Genomic DNA, 22,972 nt, shown 5'->3' on the forward strand with positions numbered 1-22,972 from the left:
AAGAAGCCTGCTTAGAGAATTCCTCTAAATGCCCACATCTTCTCAGCCCAGAAGACCTGGGCATTCTTTCTTATTCACTCACTAATGAAACATTGACCAGGGCCTGCCCACCACATGCCAGGTCCTGTGCTAGCTACTAAAGATGTCAATGAGCCAACTGTTCTTTCTTAAGGGTCCCTCAGTCTAGAGAAGGAGATAGACAATGAAACTAAGACTTAAAATATGATGTTATTAATGGAAGAGTAGAAAATAATGCTAAGTGCCTAGAACACAGTAGGTATCCACTGAATACACAACAAGGCAGTGAGCCCGTGAATGATAGTGAAACAGATCAATGAATAAGTCAATGGTTGGTGTGGGAACCCAGAGAAAAGTAAATTTTTTGTTGCTGTTGCACTGGGTCTTCATTGCTGCACGTGGGCTTACTCTAGTTGCAGCGAGTGGGGCTACTCTTCCTTTAAGTGCATGATCTTCTCATGGCGGTGACTTCTCTTGTTGCAGAGCGCAGCACAGGCTCTAGGCACACAGGCTTCAATAGTTGCGCCATGGGGACTCTAGAGTGGTGGCTCAGTAGTTGTGGCACACAGGCTTAGTTGCTCCACGGCATGTGGAATCTTCTCAGACCAGTGATCAAACCTGTGTTCCCTGAATTGGCAGGCAGATTCTTATCAGTGAGCCAACAGGGAAGTCCCGATAAAAGAATAATTGTTTCTGCCAGAGCTGGGAGGGACAGTTAATACTTGTTGGTGCTCAGTCACTCAGTCATGTCCGACTCTTTGCTACCCCATGGACAGCAGTATGCCAGTCTTCCCTGTTCTTCACCATCTCCCAGAGCTTGCTCAAACTCATGTCCATTGAGTCAGTGATGCCATCCAACCATCTCGTCCTCTGTTGTCCCTTTCTCTTCCCGCCTTCAATCTTTCCTAGCATCAGGGTCTTTTCCAATGAGTCAGTTCTTTGCATCAGGTGGCCAAAGTACTGGAGCTTCAGCTTCAGCATCAGTCCTTCCAATGAATATTCAGGACTGATTTCCTTTAGGATGAACTGGTTGGATCTCCTTGCAGTCCAAGGGACTCTCAAGAGAGAGTCTTCTCCAACACCACAGTTCAAAATCATCATTCTTTGGCACTCAACCTTTATGGTCCAACTCTCACATCCATATATGACTACTGGAAAAACCAGAGCTTTGACTAGACAGACCTTTGTTGGCAAAGTAATGTCTATGCTTTTTAATATGCTATCTAGGTTGGTCATAGCTTTTCTTCCAAGGAGCAAGTGTCTTTTAATTTCATTGCTGCAGTTACTATCTGCAGTGATCTTTGGAGCCCAAGCAAATAAAGCCTGTCACTGTTTCCATTGTTTACCCATCTACTTGCCATGAAGTGATGGGACAGGATGCCATGATATTAGTTTTTTGAATGTTGGGTTTTAAACCAGCTTTTTCACTCTCCTCTTTCACTTTCATTAAGAGGCTCTTTAGTTCCTCTTCACTTTCTGCCATAAGGTTGGTGTCATCTGCATATCTGAGGTTATTGATATTTCTCCCAGCAGTCTTTGATTCCAGCTTGTGCTTCATCCAGCCCAGCTTTTCTCATGATGTACTCTGCATATAAGTTAAATATGCAGGGTGACAATATACAGCCTTGATGTACTCTTTTCTCAATTTAGAACCAGTCTGTTGTTCCATGTCTGGTTCTAACTGTTGCTTCTTGACCTGCATATAGATTTCTCAGGGGGCAGGTTAAGGTGATCTGGTATTCCCATCTCTTTAAGAATTTTCCACAGCTTGTTGTGATCCATACACTCAAGGGCTTTAGCAGAGGGAGGGAGAGTTAATGCCTATCTATCTTTAATAAAATTAAAGAACCATTCAGTGGTGAAGGTAACATTTTAGCCGAGACTTGAAGGATTAATTGAGAAAGAGAAGGAAAAGTATTACGGGTACTGAGGTGAGAACTGCAGGTATACAAGGACATGGTGGCGGGTTGGTGTGACCACACGTAGTCTAATGTTGAGAGGCAAGGCTGAGGGGCAGGGAGTTGGAGACTGAGGGGTCAGCAGGGCCAGCTCTCAACGTTTAGCAGTCCTCATTACTTCACTGTCCCAAGACACAACCCCACCTGTGTGTACCAGTGCTGAGCTCCTTGAAGGCAGAGTTTTGTGGGCTTCAAATCTATGTCCCCAGCCCACTGCTGGGCATGGCAGGGATACAGGAAGTATTTGTGAATGGAGGAGATGCCGAGTCACTGCATTCTTGGCTTCTCTCCCTGGCCCAGTTTGTGCGGTTCCGGAGCAGCAGCATCCTTTCTCAGGAGGTGGGTCATGTTCTGCAAGGCGCAGCTTCAACCGACCTCTCTACCTTCCCTGCCTCCACACTCCAGGCTCTGCATGGCTTCTTCCTGCAGGTGAGTGGGGAGGGGATGCCATTTAGCCACTGTGAGGCCAAACCCTCTATACCATCTTCTCTTGGGGCGGGGTGGGAGGGGGGAGCTCTAACCACAACAGCCAATGGGAGGTCAGGAGTGCAGGGGGTGGAGGGCAGAGAGGGCCTGTATGGAGTGGGCACTGAGAAAGCCTGTCTTTCTTACCCTCTTTTTTCTCCAGGTCCAGAGCATGGGCCTCCTGACTGACCACAGCATGGCCCAGACCCTGCAGGCCTCCTTGGAGAGTCTTTCCCTCAGGGCCTCCCTGGCCCAGCCACCCCTACAGGACATGCTGTATCCTTTCTTGCATCTTGGAGCTTTGGCCTGGGCATGGTCACCCAGGCTATGGGAGGCCACAGCATCATGCTTCAGAGTAGAGAAGTACCCTGTCTACAGCCCTGTTCTCTTAAGGCAAGCAGGGGTCGGTGAGAATAATTAACAGTGGGAGCAGTGACAATGACTTGTTCTGTTTGTTAAGTTCCTACCAAGGACCAGTCATGTTACATGCGCTGTATCAAATCCTCACAATAGCTAGGAGTGTTAATGCAGTAGTAACTTAGATCAGAGAGGTTAAATGACATGCCTGGATCCACACTGATAGCATCAGGATTTGACCCCAGATTTGACCATCTCCAAAGTCATATCACCAAACTCAGAGGGAGTGACCCCTTCCCCAGGAGCTTTGGAGAAAGTTGCCCAAGCCCAGTTGGCACAGATGCTGCCCTGAGTGTAACATGGGGGATGGTGCTGGGTGACTGGCAGGTCCCCGAGAAAGCCAGGGGCTGTGGCAGTGGTCACCTGCCCTCTGAGGGGTTGCTCTGGTGGTGCTCCAGAGACACTTGGTCTGGAGGTGCGTGTGCTGGGGTGGGAGTGCCTCCTCACAGACTCTCCTCCTTCCCCTTTCCATGGAACGGTTCCCTCCTTGATATATAGTGACTACTGAGCTCAGGTATTCAGGTCCCAAATTTAGAGTCCATCCCATTATTCTCAGGAGCACCTCTGCTCTTGTCTGTTTTTGCCCCAGAAGCGTGGTTCTCCCATGGTTGGCCCTACCTCCTTGCTGTTCTCCTCTCATGGTTGTTGCCAGCTGCCTGGGAGGGGTGTCTGTATCCCTGTCCCACATCAGAGACTGACCCTCCGGCCGGATGCCTAGAAGCAGAGAGAACTGAGACCTGGAGAAGACAGTCAGGGCACAGTGGTTTGGAGGAAATGGATGACAACTGCAGCCATTCATCTGGGGCCATTTACTCTGTCATTGAAACAGAGTCAGGAAATAAAGTGATACACTCAGATGCCTGTGTGGGCTCTCCAAAAACATTTCACTTTGCACTTACCTGGGCTCCCTCCAGCTGGTTCCTCAGCCAGGATGGGTGGCCTCCTCAGGGAGAGAGGGGGTGGACTTGTTCTGGTTACACCAGCATGTCGCGTCAGTTGAAGACATCAGTTAGGCCATCTTTGGGGCAGGAGAGGCAGAGAGAGGCCACATGTTTGGTGCTGCTGTGATGCAGGTGCTCTGGGATCAGTTTATCTACTGCTTTACCTCACGTGAAAGTGGAGAGAGGTACAATTTCCAGGCAAGGAAAGTGGGCAGGTCAGAACTTTCTCAGCCTTCCTAACTAAAGGAAGCTGTTCGGCTCATCTCCTTCCTGGTTGAAGCAGGTCCCCTGTGTGCCTTTCGCTCCTGGCTCTCCTCGGAGCGTATATTTGTGCACCCATGTATGCAGTTCTTCCAAGGTCTGCTCTCCACAACTGTCCACTCCTGTTCTGCGTCAGCTCACCTGGAGTGTCAGCTCCCTTACCAACTGTCTGCCCGGGCTCTCTCGGAAACTCAGCCACTGTTCATTGGTGCCAAATAGTAATAGAAACTTGGAGACAGAGTTTTGGGTGAAGTAGAAAAGAGTAGCTTTTATTGCTTTGCCAGGCAAAAGGAGCCACACTGGGCTAATGCCCTCAAGACTGTGTGATTCACCCTGGAGGGGGGTAGTGAGGAATTTTATAGTCTTCAAGGGGCAGGGCATGATCCATGGACAGTTCTCAGATCGGTTGGCATCAAGATGAAGTTTCAAGTATCATCAATTTTCTGGTTTCAGCTAGTCAAGGGCCTGTGGTTCTTGTGGGCAGCAGTTTTCATTTGGTTGGGGGGGGGTGGTGGTGGTGGTGGTGTGTTTCCTATAAAAACAATTTAGGAATGTGTGTCAGACCTTTATATCTTCCAGGGAACTGGGAGTTGGGTGATTCTGCTATGTGGCAGAATTCTAGTCTAAACTGTTACCAGTTCCCTAGTCTAACAGCTATTCTTTGTTTCTACAGCTTCACCTTTCCCAATCATTAACGCTAGAGTCAGCCTTTTACTTCAAAAGACAAGGATACGGGGTTGTACACGGTTTCGGAGCTCTCCTCGGGTCTGTCTGTACTGACGCTGTACAAAATCAGAGACCAGGGAAGAACCCAACGAGCTTGGTTTAGAATTTCGTGGGTCGAAGCGCGAGCAGGGGATGTCCCAGCTCTGCACTGCACATTACTTAGAAAAAGGGGTTAGTCACGACCCACTAAACTGATTTTGACAAATGCAGTTTGAAAAACACTTAGCTGACAAAACAGTTTCAGGGAGGGCGCTAGGAAGACCGTCCGACAGGGATCACGGCGTCAGTGTGCTGACGCGCCCTTTCAGGCTATTTTCTCCAAACCAACCTTGACACACCAGTGCGCCGGCGGACCGGCAAGGTGGGCGGCACCGGAATCCCACAGACCTCAAGCCGGGCAGATGCCTGCGCTTTCTGGGCGGAGCCGGAAGTGAGGTCAAGGAGCGACAGTCGCGGCCTACGCTCATTGGTCAGGGATGGCACGGTGGGCGGGGGCAGTAATCGGCGGTCCCAGTGCTGCTACTCGCGGGCATTCTTTGAGGATCCACGACTCTGCTGGTTGCCAGTCAGACTCTGTCTGATTCCTGCCCTCCCTCGCCCGCCTGGCCCGGTAGGTAGGGCGAGGGCCGTGGGCAAGCAGACCGCTTTGGAGAGCGGGGGGAGGAACCGAGGGCCCAGAACTGGCTGCAGGGGGTAGGGTGTGGGATTCGCGGACCTCATTGGAAAGACTTTCTCCTTTAGGAGCTCTAAAGACACGGGTGGCATCCCTGGTCTGCAAGCCCGAGTGGCCCGCTCAGAACACACCACCAAGTCACCTCTCTCATTTCCCACTTCTTCCCCTCTTCAGTCATTACCGGCCATCTGATAGTCCCTGATTCCCAAGTTTCACCTTAACCAGAGTTTGGTTCCCTTGAGTCTGGAGTATGACGGTGGAATGTAGGGCTCTGGTTGAGCTTGAACTATTTCCTCACATTCTGTAGGCTTCAGTTGTCTGATCTGCACGGGACAGAGTTGGTTCTCTGATTGACCTCTGTGAGCGGTCACTGTCCATAACTGAGCATCTCTCCCCTGGGGCAGGTGTCCTGGTAGAACAGTGGCCAGCTCTGAGATAGCCTGTTCATTAAGACTCTTAGCTTAACTGGAAAATCTGTGAGTGATCTATAAGTGATTTGGGCAGTCACCTCATTTTTCTGTGCATTCATCTCCACGTTGGTAAAATTGGGCAGCTGTCATCTGAGTAGATGCCTCCTCTGACTGCTGTTTTTAATGTCACACTTTGCTGACTCCCTCTTATCCTTCTGTGCTTGTTTTACAACTTTGTTGGTTGTCTCTTAACCCTACTAGAGATAGAAGTACCATTGTGCGGGGAATGTTGTTCCTGCTGTATTCCTGGCTCCAGAACATTCAAGGAACATGAAAGTTACTCAGTAAATAGTTGGGGAATGTTGCCTAGATAGGAACATGTGTTGCTTGTGGTGCCTAGGAGAGTAACAGCCGTCTTACCCCAGGACTGCCTTGCCTCCTTTCCCACCCAGCACCCCTTCTTCCTTTCTGATGACAGAAGTCAGGAAAAGCAGGAAACCCTACAGGTTTCATGTTTTTGACTGCCGGGCCTCCTGGAAGGCCAGGGTGGGGGAACTGAGGGGGAATAATGTTGACCCTCCTTCCTCAGGCACAGTGCCTCACCCAGGTCTTTGTCTCTGCAGCAGGGAGATGACCTCCTTATCCTTTTGCAGTGAGGAAGATGAAGATCAGAGAGGCTGAGCAATTTGCCTTCTGTAGGTCACGAAGTCAGGCAGAGCCAGGGCTCCAGTGCAGGGTTCCAGACCTGTTCTCTAAGCATCCCTGCTGTGCTGACATTTATCTTTCTTCCTCCCATCATCCCATGTCGTCACCGTGTGTCTCTTGGTCCCTGGCCCTGGGCTAGGGACTGGGGCTTCAGTGATTCTGAAAGCTGGGTTCTTGGTATTTGGAGGCTGTGTCATGTCAGGGGAAGTTGCTTTTCAGTTCACTTTCTGTTTTATGTAACACCAAGCTCTGGGTCTCACCTTCTTTCACTGGGTTACTCTCTTAGCTCCAGAGTCTTGGATATGGACCTTCTTCAGTTCCTGACCTCCCTGTCTGTCCTGCTATTGTCTGGAACAGGAGTCACAGACACCCTGAGGACCTCCCTGGACCCGAGCCTGGAGATCTGTATCCTTTGGGGTTGGAGGTATTTTAGAGGGATCTATAAAGAAGGTCTCTCTATACCCACAGTTGCTTGGGGGATTCCAGGGTAGAGCAGGACCTGCCCCCCTCAACCAATAGAAATCGGGGAGAAAAAGTAATGTGTTCTAACCAGATCTTGATCAAGTCAGTTCTATTCTGAGCCTCAGTTTCCCCATACAAATTGAGAAGGCAAGGCATATATTTCAGTACCATGAGGACCCTGAGGATTTTGCATGTACCTACCACTTTCTGTGTGAGACCCTGGGCGGAGACCAAATCCTGGCATTTTGGGCTATCTGCTAAAAAACCGGGCCTTGAAAGAGTGGAAACTCATAGAGAGGGGTGGGAAGGCACCCCAGGCAGAGTGTACAGTGTGAGCAGAGAAGCGGAGGTTCTGGGAACAATGAAGGGTTGTGGGAGATGGTGGAAAGACCACAGGGATGGGATGGGAGGGCAGAAGCCAGGTCCTGAGGGTTGTATTCAGGCTGTTGGGTGTGGAATCCTCTGTGAAATAATTATACGTTGTGGGATTTGTATGCTTCTCAGACAGCTTATTCATTCCCTGGGAAGTCCCAGCCATGTGCATCTATGCCCCTTGTAGAGACTTGCTGGCCAGGAATGGGCCCTCTGGATCAGGACCACTGGATTATCCAGGCAGGAGAATTGGTGCCAGCTCCTTAACTTAATGGTGCTCAGACAAGAAGATGTTTGAGGTGAAGCGGCGGGAGCAGCTGTTGGCACTGAAAAACCTGGCACAGCTGAACGATGTCCACCAGCAGTACAAGATCCTGGATGTCATGCTCAAGGGGCTCTTTAAGGTGCACACAGGCAGGGGGCAGCTCATGGTAGGCCTGGTCTTTGATCTGGGCACTGATGGATGAGTAGGAATTCCCTATGGGGATGGTGTTCAGTGAAGGGGAAGTGAATCCACAGAAGATTTGAAGTAGGGCATCAGTAAACAGGGCTGGGGCTGGTCTGGGAAGACCTTGGCAAAGCCACTCAGCCCAGGCGGGCTTCCCTCAGGTGCTGGAGGACTCCCGGACAGTGCTCACTGCTGCAGGTGTGCTCCCAGATGGGCCCTTCCCCCAGGACGAGAAACTGAAGGATGGTATGGTCTTCCCCGCTGCAACCTTGATCTTCTCCAGCTGCTCCTTCCCTCTTGTTCTTGTCACTCTTCTTTTCCTCTCTGGAAGTGCTCTCTTGCAGCACCTTCAAGGAGTCTCTTGGGTGGTTGGGCACTCAGTATAAGATTCTCCGAGTGTTTCTGGGCTCGTTTCAGAGCCAGTTTCTGTGTCCCTGATAGACATACATTATGTAGTGCTGTCCTGTGCTTGGGGCCGGGGAATCAGGGAGGAGCCTTTGCCTACTTCCAGTCCAGCAGTCCTTGCCATCACCACCCTGACCCTTCTGGTAGAGATGGCAAGGATTGTTCCCATTTATAGAAGAAAAAAACTGAGATCTATTGAAGTGACTGGCCCATGGGAGCAGTTACCAGCACTCTTTACTGCTATTCTAAAAGCCTCAACCTCCTTAAATCCTTTTTGAGACAAGGTGGGACCAACATAAATAAAAGAATATTCTGTATCCTTTCATCTCCTCTTCCAGGAATTTCTCTCCAGTGGTAATGTCTTCCCATTAGCTGGTTACATTCTAACAATAAAGTATGTTAGGTCACACTGTCTGAGCCAGGACAGAAGTAGCCTTTACATATTGAATGCTGGGCAGATACCAGCTCTAATCTCCACTGTAACTGAGGAAGGCACCATCACCTCCAGTTTCCAGGTGAAAGAGGACAGGTGGTTTGCCTGGCTCTTACCTATAAACCTAGTGAATTCCTGAGTTCTTTGTGATTCAGGATTATTCTGCAGCCCAGAGGTCCCTGCCCAACTTGTCTCAGACCCAGGCGAGCATATCTTTGGAGGGGTCCCTTTCTCTCTCTGTGTGACCTGGCCAGTGCTGATAAGGACGTGGGCCTTATCTATGGGGGTCACTCAAACAGGGCCCCCCACCCCAGGGCTGGGTGTATAGTTACTATTCTTTATGCTAGCCTGTCAGGGGAACCTGCCACCTTAATGGACACTAAACTCAAACTGATCTATTGACTAAAAGATACTGGTGGAAAAACTGACCAAAATCAAATAAGGTCTATGGATTAGTTAATAGTATTGTATCAGTGTTAATTTTCTGGCTTAGATGGTTTGTACAATGGTTATGTAAGGATGATAACATTAGAGGAAGCCGAGTGAAGGAATTTTTTGGTGTATTATGTAAGTCTAAAATAATTTCAAAATAAGAGCTTAAGCATTTAAAATAAAATTGGACATATACTAAAAAGAAAACAAGCCCTGATGTGTTCCCTGGCCATCCTAACAGAACTGACCCCTCACAGACACTAGTTAACACCAGAGCCCAGCTCTGGACATTATGGTACCAAGTTGGGGAGGTTAGGCCCAGCAAAGCCTCATGGGATGCACATGCCTCCATCTGCGCAGTGGCACCCCTGTGGTCCCCACGGCAAGCAAGTCTTCTGAGCTGCGAGGTACGGGGGAGGAAGCATGTCCTTTGGAGTCAGACAGACCTGGGTTTGCTGCTCACTACCTGTCAGCTTCCGTGTCCCATGTGTGAAATGGGAATTACAGCCACATCTCCGTCTGAAGGTAGTTTTGATGATTCAGTGACATAAACCCCTCAGCACGAGTTGCACGCATGGTCAGCAGCCTGTATGCAGCAACTCTGCGCCCTTCTCCGGCTCGTGGGCTCACTGCTGCCCTTTGGAGGGTGTGCAGAGCCGGCCGCGAGGCTGCAGGGGGCCGTCTCCACCAGCCACTCACCAGGGTCCTCTGCCAGCTTTCTCCCAGGTGGTGGAGAACACGGCCTTCTTCGGTGACGTGGTGCTGCGCTTCCCAAGGATCGTGCACCACTATTTTGACCACAACTCCAACTGGAACCTCCTCATCCGCTGGGGCATCAGCTTCTGCAACCAGTCGGGCGTCTTTGACCAGGGCCCCCACTCACCTATCCTCAGCCTGGTAAGGACTGGGGCGGAGGAGGTCTGGGAGCCCTCTATGTGGTTGTACTATGAGCCACCATGAGCCTGCTTCAGTGGGGCCTGAATGTCCCCTTGGTTGCACTTTCTGTGATAAGCCTCGGGCCACCTTGAGGTACCATTTCAAGGGGTTCTCTGCTGACCTTGGTGCCTGGGGGTCATCACCTGGCCCACATCTGTCCCAGTCTTGGAGGGAATGGCCTGCAGGTGAGCAAGATGCGGGAGAAGGCAGAGGATGACTAGCTTTTCCTCGTCCGCAGATGGCCCAGGAGCTGGGGATCAGCGAGAAACACTCTGACTTCCAGAACCCATTTAAAGTAGACCGCACAGAGGTGAGCTGCTGGGGCCTGTGGCCCTGTCTGCACTGCGTCTGCCAGGCCCTGGGAGGCCAGGGGCTGCAGCACCTAGAGTGGAGTGTGAGGGCTTTGGACTTGGAGCCAGAAGTACCTGGGTCTGGGTCTAATCTACCCTGGTACCTTTGGGCAAGCTGCTGGCCCTGTCTTAGCCTCAGCTTCCTCTCTGTCCATGCTGGGTGAACCTCAGCTATGAAGGGCAGTCAGGGGCTATAAACACATCCATCCCAGTGCACAGTAGGCACTGTTCACTCCAGGTGAATGGTAGGGAAGCCATGGGAGGTTAGGCCCTGCTTCTCTGCCCGTGAGCCTCTGAGCACCCAGCCTGCCTTCTGTCCCTCATTTCTGCACATGTTCTCATCCTAGAGCTGAAGTGGGCTTTAAGGGCTGGAGGCTGCTGGGGGAGCAGGACAGACAGCAGAGGGGCGGGTGAGGTCAGAGTGGCCGGGCAGGAAGGACTGGAGGACTGGCCTCCGCAGAGGACAAGCTCTCCCCAGGCATCAGGGGGTACAGCTGAAGGTCTAGGATTTTGCTGCTGTTTCATGGATGCTGACAGGTTAGAGACATCAGAGTTCATTACAGTGAAAGCAGTTGCTGTTGACCTGGTCATGCGGGTTTCCCTTATTTCCCAAGTCTTGGTTGGGGGAGAGGGGTGAAACAGAGGGGTTCAGACAGATGTCAGTGGGTTTGCATCAAGTTGAGGAACACCAAGCTTGGGAAATCCACCACCTTTATACTGACCAGAAGCAAACCTGGTCTTTGTTTGTAGACAGATATCACCTCATCCTTCAAGGTTGCTTTCTGTAAGCACGACCTGAGAAATGACCCAGGTACAGAGGGGTCAGGTGTACCCAGCAAGAATGTGTAGGGACGCTCAGGGCCATAGAGAGGATTCCGCACACACACACCACCCCCCCACCACCACCACACATACACACAGTCCCTCCATCAGCCCTGTGTGTCTTGGCTTAGCTCACATTTCTACATGAATGCCTTATTCCGTATGATAATCTGATCAGTAGAGACTAGGACCACATTTGTTTAGTTTGTCTCAGACTGCTGTCAGTAGGACTGTAACTAGCAAGATGAGGCTACCTGCAGTGTTGATCTTAACCATATGCTCCAGGGTCCTGAACTCAACCAGCTCTGATAAGTCCTAGGGGATCAGTAGATCTTATATTAGAAAATCAGGATGTCATTTGAGACCAATCTATTATCTCTCACCATGCACACAAGAGTTTAGACTGAGCTGCTGATCTTCATTGTCGTTGCTAGTGGCTACTGGGGCCAGTTTGTGTGTGTGTTCAGTTGCTCAGTTGTGTCTGCCTCTTTGCAACCCCATGGACTGTAGCATGCCAGGCTCCTCTGAGCATAGGATTTTCCAGACAGGAATACTGGAGTGGGTTGCCATTTCCTTCTCCAGGGGATCTTCCCAACCCAGGGATTGAACCTGCATCTCCTGAGTCTCCTGCATTGCAGGCAGAATCTTTACCACTGAGCCATCAGGGAAGCATGATCCTGGGGCCAGTAGGTCGACCCAATGCCATCTGCGTCTGCATTGGAGAGGCGTTCCATGGTCCACTGTCTCCCACTTGATTTGGGTCACCATTGCGTTCTTTGACTGAGCTAAACAATGGGGGCAGTGTTACCATGGAGTTGCTCAGTTGCCTCAGTTGCCCTATGTGGTATAACCCAAGGTTGATAAGGGATGAGGACAGGCGGAAGGATTATTACCAAGGTTGGACTGAAGCAAGGTTGTACTGGCCTGTGTGTCTGCACAAGGTTACTTCGGGAGCTGCCTTTGATGGCAGCAGGCAGAGCCACATAGTTCAGCAGTGACCTCGTCTGTGTGGATTTTCCTGTCACGTGGTTGAGAATGACACGCTGGACAGTTGGTCTGACTCAGCTGCAGCTGCCACTTGGCCTGCACGGGCCCTCGATTGTTTGGCCAGGCGGCAGTGCTGGCTGTAAGGGACAAAGAGGATTAATTGTTCCACATGCCTCCTGGGGTCTAAGGCAGTCCCTTCCTAGAATATTGCTGCAAAATCAACATGTCACACCCCAGGACCTATAATTTCACTTTTCTCCAGTTACTCCCTACTTTCACCTAGACTTTTTGTGTGAAAGGGTTAGAAGTGAGTGGAACAAGAGCATTTTTTGCAAAGTTTTCACAGACACCTATCTCCCATCTTGGCCCACATGGGCCACTACAAGGGGACTTGGCAAGGAGTGTACTTAGCCAAGTGGTCATTATTATTTTTGCGGGGGAGGGGAGCGTGCCATGTAGCATGCGAGATCTTAGTTCCCTGACCAGGGATCGAACCCATGCCCCCTGCAGTGAAAGTGTGGAGTCTTAACCACTGGATTGCTGGGGAAGTCCCCCAAGTGATCATTATTCTGATGATCTTGGGCCATAGTGTTCCATCCAGGATCTCTAGGTGGTTGAATTGGAGATTCAGAGTCCTCTGCTTTATGTCAGTCCATGGTGGCGGGTGTACTGCCATATCTAGTACAGTGACACATATAGGTGGCAGTGCCAGTCAACTGGGCAGTGTCGGCTCGATCAGGAGTTTGATGCTGGTTAGTCTCATCAGAGAATTGGCTATGGGCATCTAAACGAGTGACCCAGACTGTCCTGTTGTCAGCCATGGTTTGTTTCCACAGTTCATGGCACCCGAGAGGGATGGCCGTGTGTGACCTGCCAGTTTGCAGCCTGCTCATCTGCCAGACCAGATGGCTAGGATGCTGACAATAGTCAGTAAGAATACAGCATGCCTGGTCACTAGAAATACCATCTAGGCAAGAGTCACAGCTTTTAATTCAGATTGTTGTCTTACTGGGCTTTATGACAGTTGGTCTCCCAGCATCATCCTTGGGGCTGGATGGCTGCTGCTGCCCATAGAAAACACCCCCAGGTTGGTGATTTGCTGGGAGGATTGAGTCATTGGTTAATGCTCCTCATGTGTCATTGTCCTCAAGGCTCTGATTTATTACAGTGCAAGGATACACATAAAATCAGCAGTAAAAAAAGGTAAAAGACTCCTGGGGTGAAGTCTAAGGGAACCTGGACACAAGCTTCGACGTGTCTCTCCCAGTGGAGTCACATGGGGCACACTTTATTCCCCCAGCAACAGGTTATGAAAACATGTGTGAGAAGTCTATTAGGAGAGCCCGTTAAAGCCGCAGCACCCAGAGTTTTTACCAGGGACTGGTCACGTATGCACCCTCTGCCTGCTACTGCTGCTAAGTCACTTCAGTCGTGTCCGACTCTGTGTGACCCCATAGACTGCAGCCCTCCAGGCTCCCCCGTCCCTGGGATTCTCCAGGCAAGAATACTGGAGTGGGTTGCCATTTCCTTCTCTAATGCATGAAAGTGAAAAATGAAAGCAAAGTCACTCAGTTGTGTCCGACTGTTAGCGACCTCATGGACGGCAGCCCACCAGGCTCCCCTGTCCATAGGATTTTCCAGGCAAGAGTTCTGGAGTAGGGTGCCATTGCCTTCACCCTCTGCCTAACACATACCAAAATTCCGGACTCCTGAAGGGAAGCACGTGTTTGTGGCATAAACCACACTTTTGTACAGTTTAGGTGCAGAAAGTGAAAGTGAAGTCACTCAGTCATGTCTGACTCTTTGCGACCCCATGGACTGTAGCCTACCAGGCTTTTTCATCCATGGGGTTTTCCAGGCAAAAATACTAAAGGGGGTTGCCATTTCCTTCTCCAGGAGATCTTCCCAACCCAGGGATTGAACCTGGGTCTCCTGCATTGTAGGCAGTCACTTTACCATCTGAGCCACCAGGGCGCCACTCTTATCAGTCAGGGTGATGGAAATCCCTCCCAGAATCCTGGTTCCGAGACACCAGCCAAGGGCCGGTCTTAGACGCAGGCCCTCCAAAGAAGAGCAGTCAGGCCAGCTTGGTTAAGAGCACCATTAGCGCTTCATTCAGGTGAACAATCAGTGTAGTTCCTGAGTAATCTCTGACTCTTGAGGGCCCTGTTGAACTAGTGGCTTTGCTTCAGGTGACGGAGTGGGTGATATGGTTTTTCACACTAGCATAGCTGCCTCCCCTTCATGTGAAACCAAGATGACACACCCTGCACGGTGGCTTGCTGCCACCACAACCCTAATAAACAGCCTGGATAAGAGCAGCAGGGCTGATTCTTGGTGTACCCAGCAGGGACATGCAGGCAGGCTTCAGGCCATGGCAGGTCGCCTTTCCCAGCGCTGGCTCTCATGGAGATGTTTTCCTGCTGTGATGCTGGCTCTCCTTGTCCTGCAGATCATGAAATGAATGCGTCTCCTGCAGGAGGTGGGCCTCAGACAGAATAGGCTCCAAGAGGTATGATTTAGCATCATCGTAATGTGCTCTGCTTGGATATAGGCGCAGAAGCAACACACTTCCCTTCTCATCAGCTGGGGATGGTGCCAAGGTTTTACTCACTTTTCAGTATCCAGTGTAGACCCCTCTGCCAGTAAGGTTCAGAGATGCCCTTTTCTTTAAAGGTCATCTGTGCTCTATTGCGCAGCACCGGCCCCTCGCAGAACCTGTATTGTAGGGATCCTGGGAGGCCAGCCCCTGCCCCGACTCCAAATACCCCAGTCATGCCTGGCTCCCAGCCTGGTGCAGGGTGGATGGGCTGGGGGACCAGAATTCCTGTCCATGAAGTCCACGCTGGACTCAATCCTGGCCTCCTGGGCCCCTGGAGGCTGGACAGAGTGGGCGAGGTAAGATAGGAGAGCCCCATCAAGTTCTCTGGGGCCCAGGGCCTATCCTGGCAGTTTCTTTGAGGTTTCCACTTGGGGAGGCCAGCAACAGCCCAGGTTTGCTTAGCTCCCCCCATGCACTGCCTCCATACCAGTGGGTGTTCTGGGAGGGCCCCTTCTTATGATACTAGAGCCAGCTTGTATCAGGCTTTGGGCTGGCCACTGTCCCCATCCAGAGGGAGCTGGCCCTATCCCTGCTATTCAGATGCTCACAGACTGCTGGGGAGGGTAGCAGAGGAGCACAGTCCCAGTCGAGCGTGATCACTGGAACCAGTAGAAGACGGAAGCGTCATGAGCCACGGGACCCATGAGAGGAAGCCTATGGAAGCAGGTGGCTGAGGCTCTGGAATAAGTAAGAGTTGCCGGGTGGACCAGCTCAGGGAAGACCTTCCAGGGAGAGGGACTGGCTTGCATGAAGGCTCAGAGGCAGAGTGCATGCCTTCATTCAACGTTTAGTGAGCATCTGCTGATCCCAGCCACCAGAGAAGCTCTCCGGCTCTGCCCACCTGGGAAAGGCATTCTGGTTGAAGGAGACAGTCAATAAAAAATACATGGTAGGTGGTGACAAGGGCAATGGAGGAAAAGGCAGAGGCACGTGGTTAAGGAATTTCAGGGATAAGGTGAGGATATCATTGCTGTTTCATGTGACTTTGACACAGGAGGTTCTAACTGCAAAGACCTGAAAGCAGCAAGTGAGCCAGCCCTATCTCTGGGGGGAAGAACTTTCCAGGCTGGAGGGCAGCGAGTGCAAAGGCCCTGAGTTGGAAGCATATTTGGAAGGGCAGGAGCTTGGGAAAGGGAGGTCAGAGTCGTAGGCCAAATCGTAAGATCCTTGCAGGTCTTCTCCAGGGCTTTGGCATTTCCTCCGGGACACAGAGGAGCAGGGCGAGGGGCTCTGACTTAGCCCTTTAAGGGGTCAGCCTGGCAGCTGCGTGGCAAACAGTGTGAGGACCAGGGTGGAGACAGATCCTGGTGAGCCCGCTGTGCTGGTCCATTTGGAGTTAACAGTGGCTTGAACCAGGGTGACAATACTGGGGCTGTTGGGAATGCTGAGATTTTGGTTCTGTTTTGAAGGTAGAGCCAGTAAAATTTACTAAGGAAGCAAATATGGAGCTAAAGAGGCATTAAGGATGACTTGACAATTTTGGAAGAATGGGGCTGCTATTTTCCACCAGATGGGCAAAGTGGTGGGGTGAGGTTGAGGGCTGGATTGGGGATCAACGCCTTGTTTCTAGACCTAATGGGCATCTGAATGAAGATGTCAAGGAGGTAACTGATTTTGACTTGACTGATGTCAAGGAGGAGGACTAGATTTCAGGGGAGAGCTTATTAAAGCCAGAGCTACAAATGTGGGAGTTGTGCCAATGACAGACCGTGTCCCATCACTCCAGGGGGCAGGGGGACGGGGCAGATAGAGCGGTGGTCTGAGGACCAAGGCCTGGGATATGCCTGCAGTTAGAGATGGGAGAGTGAGGAGGAGCTCACAGAGCACCCCAAGAGGGATCAGTCAGTGGAGTAGTATCAGACCCAAGAGGGAATCAGTTCCCTGAGGCCGCGTGACAGGAAGGAGGGAGTGGACGTGCCATCGGATGCCCCTGGAGGGCCAGGAAGGTGGGGCTGAGAATTGGCTGCGGGACTTAGCAGCATGGAGACCGGCCCTCAGAGAGCTGGGTAAAAGCTCTTTTGGTCAAGTGGTGGGGATAAAAGGCTGAGTTTCAAGAGAACAATTTGAAAGGAAGTAGACTCCCATCAAATACAGGTGACCCTTTTGAAAAATTACTTTTTTTTTTAATATTAGTTTCAGGTGTGCAGCATAATGATTCAGTATTTTTACAGGTTCTACTCCATTAAAAGTTATTACAAGATAGAGGCTGTAATTCTCTGGGCTGTACAGTATATCCTTGTTACCTATTGTAAAGAGATGTGTTTTCAAGGGGAGCAGACCCAACAGGAGACTAGCTGGAGGAGGGTGTGGGTTCCAGGGGAAATCTTAGTCGGATGGGAAAGACCACACCATGTTTGCATGTTGAGGGGACCCACCCATGGTGAGCGTGGGGAAGAACCCCTGGTGCAGGGGTAGGAGAGTCGCTGGGGCCTTATCCCTGAGGACGTGAGGAGGGAAAGAGAGGCGAGCTGGTGCCTGAGGGAGGGGTGGACTCGCCTGGAAGAGCAGTGTGGGCACAGCAGCGTGGGTCCGTGGGTATGGCGGCGAGGGCTGGAGGAAGCTGTCTCCTTAGCATCTCCATTCTCTGTGAAACAGGAAGCGAGGTCACGGTCTGCGAGTGAGGAGGGGAGGAGAGATGGAGGCTCGAGGAGAGGGTCTGTCTAGGAGAGCAGGACAGGCAGTGGACCAGGGCAACATCCTGGGTTGCCAGGCAGCAGGGAGGGCCCGCTGGAGGTCAGCATCCGAATTTAAAGTAGGCATTAGCTAGGCCCAGCCGGGAGGAAAGCCAGGAAAGGACTAGGCATTGTTTCTCTGCTGACCCAACCTGTTGGGGCTGGAGGGGCCAGGATCTCTTGACTGGTCCTTCCCCAGCCAGAGCCAGAGGATGGGGTCCTCTGTGGCCCAAGGGGTCTCCTGGCTCCTCCTTGCTTCCCAGGAGGATCCGAAGTAATTGGTAGGGATAGGAGGCAGTGTGATCGGGGAAGCATGGGGCAGGGAGCTTAGGAGGCTTGGGGGCTAGTCCCAACTGGGACTAGCTGTGTGACCTGTGCAGATCATTTACCCTCTCTGGGCTGCACTTCTCTGACTTCACCCCATCTTCCAGACTTGTGGTTCAATCTAACACAGTAGGTGGATTACTCCACAAGGTGGAGCTCCTAGTTTGTTTTTAACGTCTGCCTTGACCAAACATCAGATTTACCATATGAACAAGTAAAAGGGGCATGTTTCCCAACAGAGTTACCTGAGTTGTGGATATTACTGTATTTCATACTCTAACATGATTCATTCATTCATTTAAAAAATACATATTAAGCGCCACCTGTTGGCCCATCAGACCGCATTGGGGGCTTGTGTCACAGTGAGCGGCACCCCACTATCCACCTGTCCTCGGGGAGAGTGTGATCCAGTGGGGGCAACAAGCACGAAGCAGGTGTCACAGAGGCAGGTGGTCGCAGGGGAGAAGCACTGAGGAGGAACCGGAGGAGACAGCCCCAGCCGGGAGAATCAGGGCAGGAGTCACCCCAGGGATGGGGACCGCTGAACTGCAGCTACTGTGACAAACAGGGTGGGGGCCGGGAAGAGGGTTCTGGGCCTGGGGCACAGCATGTGCAGAGAGCTGGAAGTGGGCACAAAGGAACCCAGGAGCCAGAAGTGAGGAGGGAGGAGGGGTGGGCAGGGTGCGCCTGCAGATAGAGCTGTGTGGAGAGTCAAGGACGGGTTTCAGCAGGAGTCCAATTTACATTTTGAAAATATCTGACTGCAGTGAGGAGAATAGCTTCAGAGGGACAAAGTGGGTATGGAGAGACCCTGAGAGGTGCCGAGGTTTATCAGGAAAGGTGTTGGGGGTTGGTGATGGGGTTAACGATATGATAGGTGAGACAGAAGAGACGGGTTTGAGACTTAGGAGTTAAAATGGGCCAGACCTTGGCACTGGACTGTGAGGGGTTTCAACCTGCAGCTGGGGAGTTGGGGGGCGGGTGGGGGCGATGCTTTGTCTTTGCACTACTTGCTGACTGGGATGTGGGACTCTGCTCATGAGGACACGGACTCTGGAAGGGTTTTGGGGAGATGGAGCCATGCTGAGTTCGGGGCACATGTGCACACATGTGGAGGTGTCAGACAGGCCTTTAGATAGGGAGATGCAAATCTGAGGGGTGACGGACTGTAGAGGTGCGACAGAAGCCCTGGGTTCAGAAGAACCGGTCTGGAGAGTCGGGGAGGAAGAGCTGAGGGCCTGGGGGTTGCCCCGGCCAAAGTCCCATTCTCCTCCCGCCCAGCACGCCCTGTGTTTCTGTCTTCTCACTGTGCACCACCCTGCACCCACTAGGGAAGCCACAAGCCTGGGCATCGCTGTCATATTCTTTCCATCTCTTTCCGGGTCTGGCAGTTTAACCTCTGATCCAGCTGCTTCCTATATACTCCCTTGCCTATAACTTGCAGCTTGTCCGCAAGCAGTAGGACCCCTGTTGTCTTACTCTCGCTGACTGTCCCCCTAGTTCAGGGCTCTGGGGGCCCGAGGTGGTCTTGGGCACTCAGCCTCCTTCACCCTGAGTGCAGTCTGTTGCTTGTTTCTCAAACGCGCCATGCAGGTTCGACGCCTGTCCTTCTTGGAGTGTCCTCTTCCCTCACCCTGTTCACTTGGCAAGCTCCTGCTTAATCTTTTGAGACCCACTCAGCAGTTTCTCCCGAGCCTATTTACTAGCTGCATGTCTGTGGGCTCCCCCGAGGCCAGGGCCTGTGTCTCAGTGACCTTCCTGTGCCCACAGCAGCCTAGCTCAGAGCACACACTTCGCTGCCAGCCGACCTAACAGATGGCTCTGCTTTTCCCCTCAGTTCATCTCTAGCACTGACCCTTTCCAGAAGGCCCTGAGGGAAGAGGAGAAACGCCGGAAGAAAGAAGAGAAGCGGAAAGAGATCCGAAAAGGCCCTCGGATCTCAAGATCACAGTCTGAGTTATAGCCCTGGAGCGGCCCAGGGCTCACGGGACCAGGAGGCGGCCAATTGGGAGGAAAAGGAGAGTGCAGAAGCTTGACTGATGGTGAGCACTGGCGTCTTCAGAGAGGAGGCCAGAGTCTGCTTGGCCCCTTGGGGCTGGCTCCGAGCCCCCGCTGAAGGGACTGAGCCACAGAGGGCTGGACTTCCTCCCAGGGACCTCCCTGGAGGGGTGCCAAGGGAGCTTCCAGAGGGCGCTGTGCTGCAGACCTAACCCTGTGGAGATGCTGGGGGAAGCAGAAGGGATCCTGGGCTGGACTCCCCCCGCCACCACCGTGGGTTAGGACCGCTGGCCGGCTGGTGGCCGCTCCTCATGGGGAGGCAGCAGAACTAGGCTCTGAGCCATGTGCAGAGAAGTCATGCCTGCTGCTGGCCCTGCTGTGTCACTGAGATGCCAGGCACAGGTTCCAGCCCCCTGCAGAGACAAGAAAAGCCAGCAAATGCTCTGGGCTGACCAAGGCTGGTTTGGGCCCCAGGGAGATGTGAGCCTCTCCACGGAGCAGGTGAGGGGGGCCTGGGCAGGGGGGTCAGGGGCCCTCAGCTCTAGAGACCATCTTAGAGAATGTTCTGCCTACTCAGGAGGAGCCTCAGGCCCTGGCAGGGCAGCAAAGCAGAGGCTTGGCTTCAGCCTCCTATTCCCTTCACAGCACCGTCCTTGATGAGGGGTCAGTGTTGGGAAGGGACCACAAGTGTCCTTCCTGGGAGGGTGTTTAGCTCAAGACAGTCTTGGAGCAGTCTGATCTCTGTCCTTAGGTATCGAGGGATAGTCATTGAGCAGGCCCAGGGAAGAATCAACTTGTACTCTCTGGCAGTGCAGGGTGCCCCTGGGCCTCTTGGGGGCGCTGTTGGGGGACAGGCTGCAGCTCTGCAGGAGGCTCTACTTTGTTGTGGAAGGGCTGCTCCCTGGATGGATAGGCCGGACAGCAAGCTCCCTGTGTCAGGAGGCCTGTAAGCAGAGACCAGGGCCAAGGGGGCCGGGAGCTGCAGAGGGACTCAGGCCCTGAGTAGGCAGCCGCCCTTCAGTCATGCCCCTCCCAGGCAGAGAAGGGAGGGGCTCTGGGGGGGAATTCTAGCTCAGTCTCTTGACTTTGCCAAGCCAGGGGAGAGACACACAGCTGTCCCCAATATCCCACCACTAACAGAGCCCAAGGGAGACCCAGGTTCTTAGCCCATCAGACTTGCTGAGTGACCCTGGCCCACCCCTTCCCTGTGCTGCGGCTTCACTGGTGTAATGAATTTGATAATGCCTGAACCCTCTGCCCAGCCCTAAACTGCTTCTCTGATGTTGGGGCCTGGCTTCTTAGTGACAGGAGCCCTTCTCTGATGGTTCTTCATTCATCCCAGAGATGTGGTGAGCACCCACTGTATGCACAGCCAGAGAGAGAGGGACCCAGTCTTAGCCAGTCTTCACCTCTGCCATATTTTAGCACCTTTAGCTTCTGGGACTCTTCCTTCTATACCTTCACTTCTCTCCATCTCAGTTAATGCCTTCCTCTCTACTCGCCAATGAGCCCACATTTTCCCTTCTAACACCTTGAAAGGTAGAAACAGAACCACTCTGCCCTCCTCCCTGGGCAGGTCTAGCTGGGAGCTGAGGGAGCAGCTGCAGAGTGGGAGGCACTTTGCCAACTTACCTGACCTGGTGCTCAGGCAGCCCTCTGCAGTAGCTTACTGAGGCTCTGGGATGGAAGGGCATTGAAGCCAAAGTGAAAGTACGTGATGTGGTGTGCCAGCAGACTACCCCATGGTGTGGGAGCCCTGCGAGAGCCACTGAATGATAGAGTTGAAGGTGGCACTGTCCAGCTCAGCACCTGGCCAGAGCAGGGCAGCAGGGTTTGGTTTTCTGTTTCAAGGTGAGACTTCTATCATCTATATCAACTCTCCTGCATGTAAACAATGAAAAGAACATTCATGTCTCCCCCACTCCCCCAATAAGGTACTTTGCTGTACATACTGATTATAAAATGTAATTTTAAGTAACACTGAAATGCCAAGAAGTATGATTCACCCTAATCTCACCACTCCGTAACCATAACTGATGCTCACCTGTTGGACCTTCCATCCTTTTCGCCCTCATGTGCACACAGATCACATGTAACTTTTCGGTTATCAATACAGCAGCTGCCTTGTATGAGCTCTGTGTCAGGCCTTATTCATGTGCCGGCTTGCAGCAGCTCCTCCTGCCTCAGGGCCTTTGTCTGTATTGTGTGTTCCCCTAGCTATACCAGATGCAGTTGTCACCACAGAATTTTAGGTTTCCTCTTAAATATCAATGTATGTTTTCTTCAACAGACTGGAAGCTCTCAGAGGGCAGGAACTGTCTCTTTGCCTGCCACAGAGATGTTCAATAAATACTGTCAAATGAGTGTGCAAGTGATCTCACTTCATCTTCACCACTCCAAAGGGGCACTGTTCCCCTGGTTTTTTAGAGATGACAAAAATGAGAAGGGAAAAAAAAAAAAAAAAAAAAAACCCAGAAGTTATTTAACCAGCCCAAAGTCACAGGGTTCATAAGTGGATCCATTATGTCCATATGGTTACCTCCACCCAACCTCTGAACTCGATTTTAAGTTTTGACCACCAAGCAACTGCTGTCTCACCGACTAGTGAGACAGCTTTTCCCTTTTAACAATATATTGTGAAAGTCTTTTGTCAATAGATACACGTTTAGGAAACGATGCCATGGTATTACATTGTGTGGATGTAATGTATTCATCAGGTCCTTATTGGGCTTCCCAGTGTTTCCAGGTTACAGGGGATTCCGTGATGAACACGGAACACTGGAACACTGGAACACTGATGAACATGGAGCACTGTACTTCTATTCCTTAGTATAAATTCCTAGAAACCTGCACATTTGTTTACGTCGTAACCAGCTGCGAGGTGGGGAAGTGAGGTGGTTGAAGAAGTGGGAATCCATGGGTGGGTTGCGCCTCAGAATCTCTGCGGAACTCTTCGTCAAAATGTCGTGTTCGCACCGCACCCCAGAAGGCCTGTGGTGGTTCCGGGGCACTGGCACTATCTTAAAGGACTGCAGGAGATTCGGAGGTACCCAGGAGAGACCGCTGGAGTAAACACGTGGTCGCGGCAGGTGCAACGGCGCAGAGTTTGTAAAACAAACGCTCCTCACTCGGGCAGTTCGCGAGTCTCTGTAGAA

The 22,972-nt window shown here is 51.9% G+C and overlaps 2 protein-coding genes and 1 long non-coding RNA gene across 9 annotated transcripts in view; 2 read left to right on the top strand and 1 right to left on the bottom strand.

Moving 5' to 3' along the window:
* The window catches only part of MEI1 (meiotic double-stranded break formation protein 1), a 55,218-nt gene extending 51,503 nt beyond the window's left edge, over positions 1–3,715 (top strand). For all 4 annotated transcript variants that reach the window (XM_020876896.2, XM_020876897.2, XM_070453433.1 and 1 more), the window contains 3 exons: positions 2,277–2,405; positions 2,605–2,717; positions 3,511–3,715. In XM_020876896.2, the coding sequence (XP_020732555.1) occupies positions 2,277–2,405; positions 2,605–2,717; positions 3,511–3,556 (288 nt within the window). In that variant the 3' untranslated portion in view covers positions 3,557–3,715. The remainder of the gene's footprint in view (positions 1–2,276; positions 2,406–2,604; positions 2,718–3,510) is intronic.
* LOC110126948 (uncharacterized) lies at positions 210–5,199 on the bottom strand. Of its 2 annotated transcripts, none has more exons than XR_002310595.2 (4): positions 5,115–5,199; positions 3,758–3,876; positions 3,477–3,572; positions 210–2,399 (listed from the first exon to the last, which is right to left on the bottom strand). It is a non-coding gene; the product is annotated as an uncharacterized lncRNA (long non-coding RNA). The 2 variants fall into 2 exon arrangements; XR_002310594.2 differs by having other exon boundaries at positions 3,758–4,592.
* Positions 4,583–22,181, top strand: CCDC134 (coiled-coil domain containing 134). 3 transcript variants are annotated; one of them, XM_020876911.2, is made up of 8 exons: positions 4,585–5,396; positions 6,861–6,979; positions 7,691–7,812; positions 8,018–8,102; positions 9,842–10,023; positions 10,301–10,372; positions 14,674–14,733; positions 19,657–19,707. In XM_020876911.2, exons 2-7 carry the CDS (start codon positions 6,877–6,879, stop codon positions 14,683–14,685), a joined length of 576 nt encoding a protein of 191 aa, XP_020732570.1. In that variant the 5' UTR covers positions 4,585–5,396; positions 6,861–6,876; the 3' UTR covers positions 14,686–14,733; positions 19,657–19,707. The 3 variants fall into 3 exon arrangements, with proteins under 3 accessions (XP_020732568.1, XP_020732570.1, XP_020732566.1); XM_020876907.2 differs by lacking the exon at positions 14,674–14,733 and having other exon boundaries at positions 4,588–5,396; positions 19,657–22,181; XM_020876909.2 differs by lacking the exons at positions 10,301–10,372; positions 14,674–14,733 and having other exon boundaries at positions 4,583–5,396; positions 19,657–22,181.
* The last annotated feature ends 791 nt before the right edge of the window (positions 22,182–22,972 follow it).

This window comes from Odocoileus virginianus, chromosome 23, assembly GCF_023699985.2.
Source record: "Odocoileus virginianus isolate 20LAN1187 ecotype Illinois chromosome 23, Ovbor_1.2, whole genome shotgun sequence".
Classification (NCBI taxonomy): Eukaryota; Metazoa; Chordata; class Mammalia; order Artiodactyla; family Cervidae; genus Odocoileus; species Odocoileus virginianus.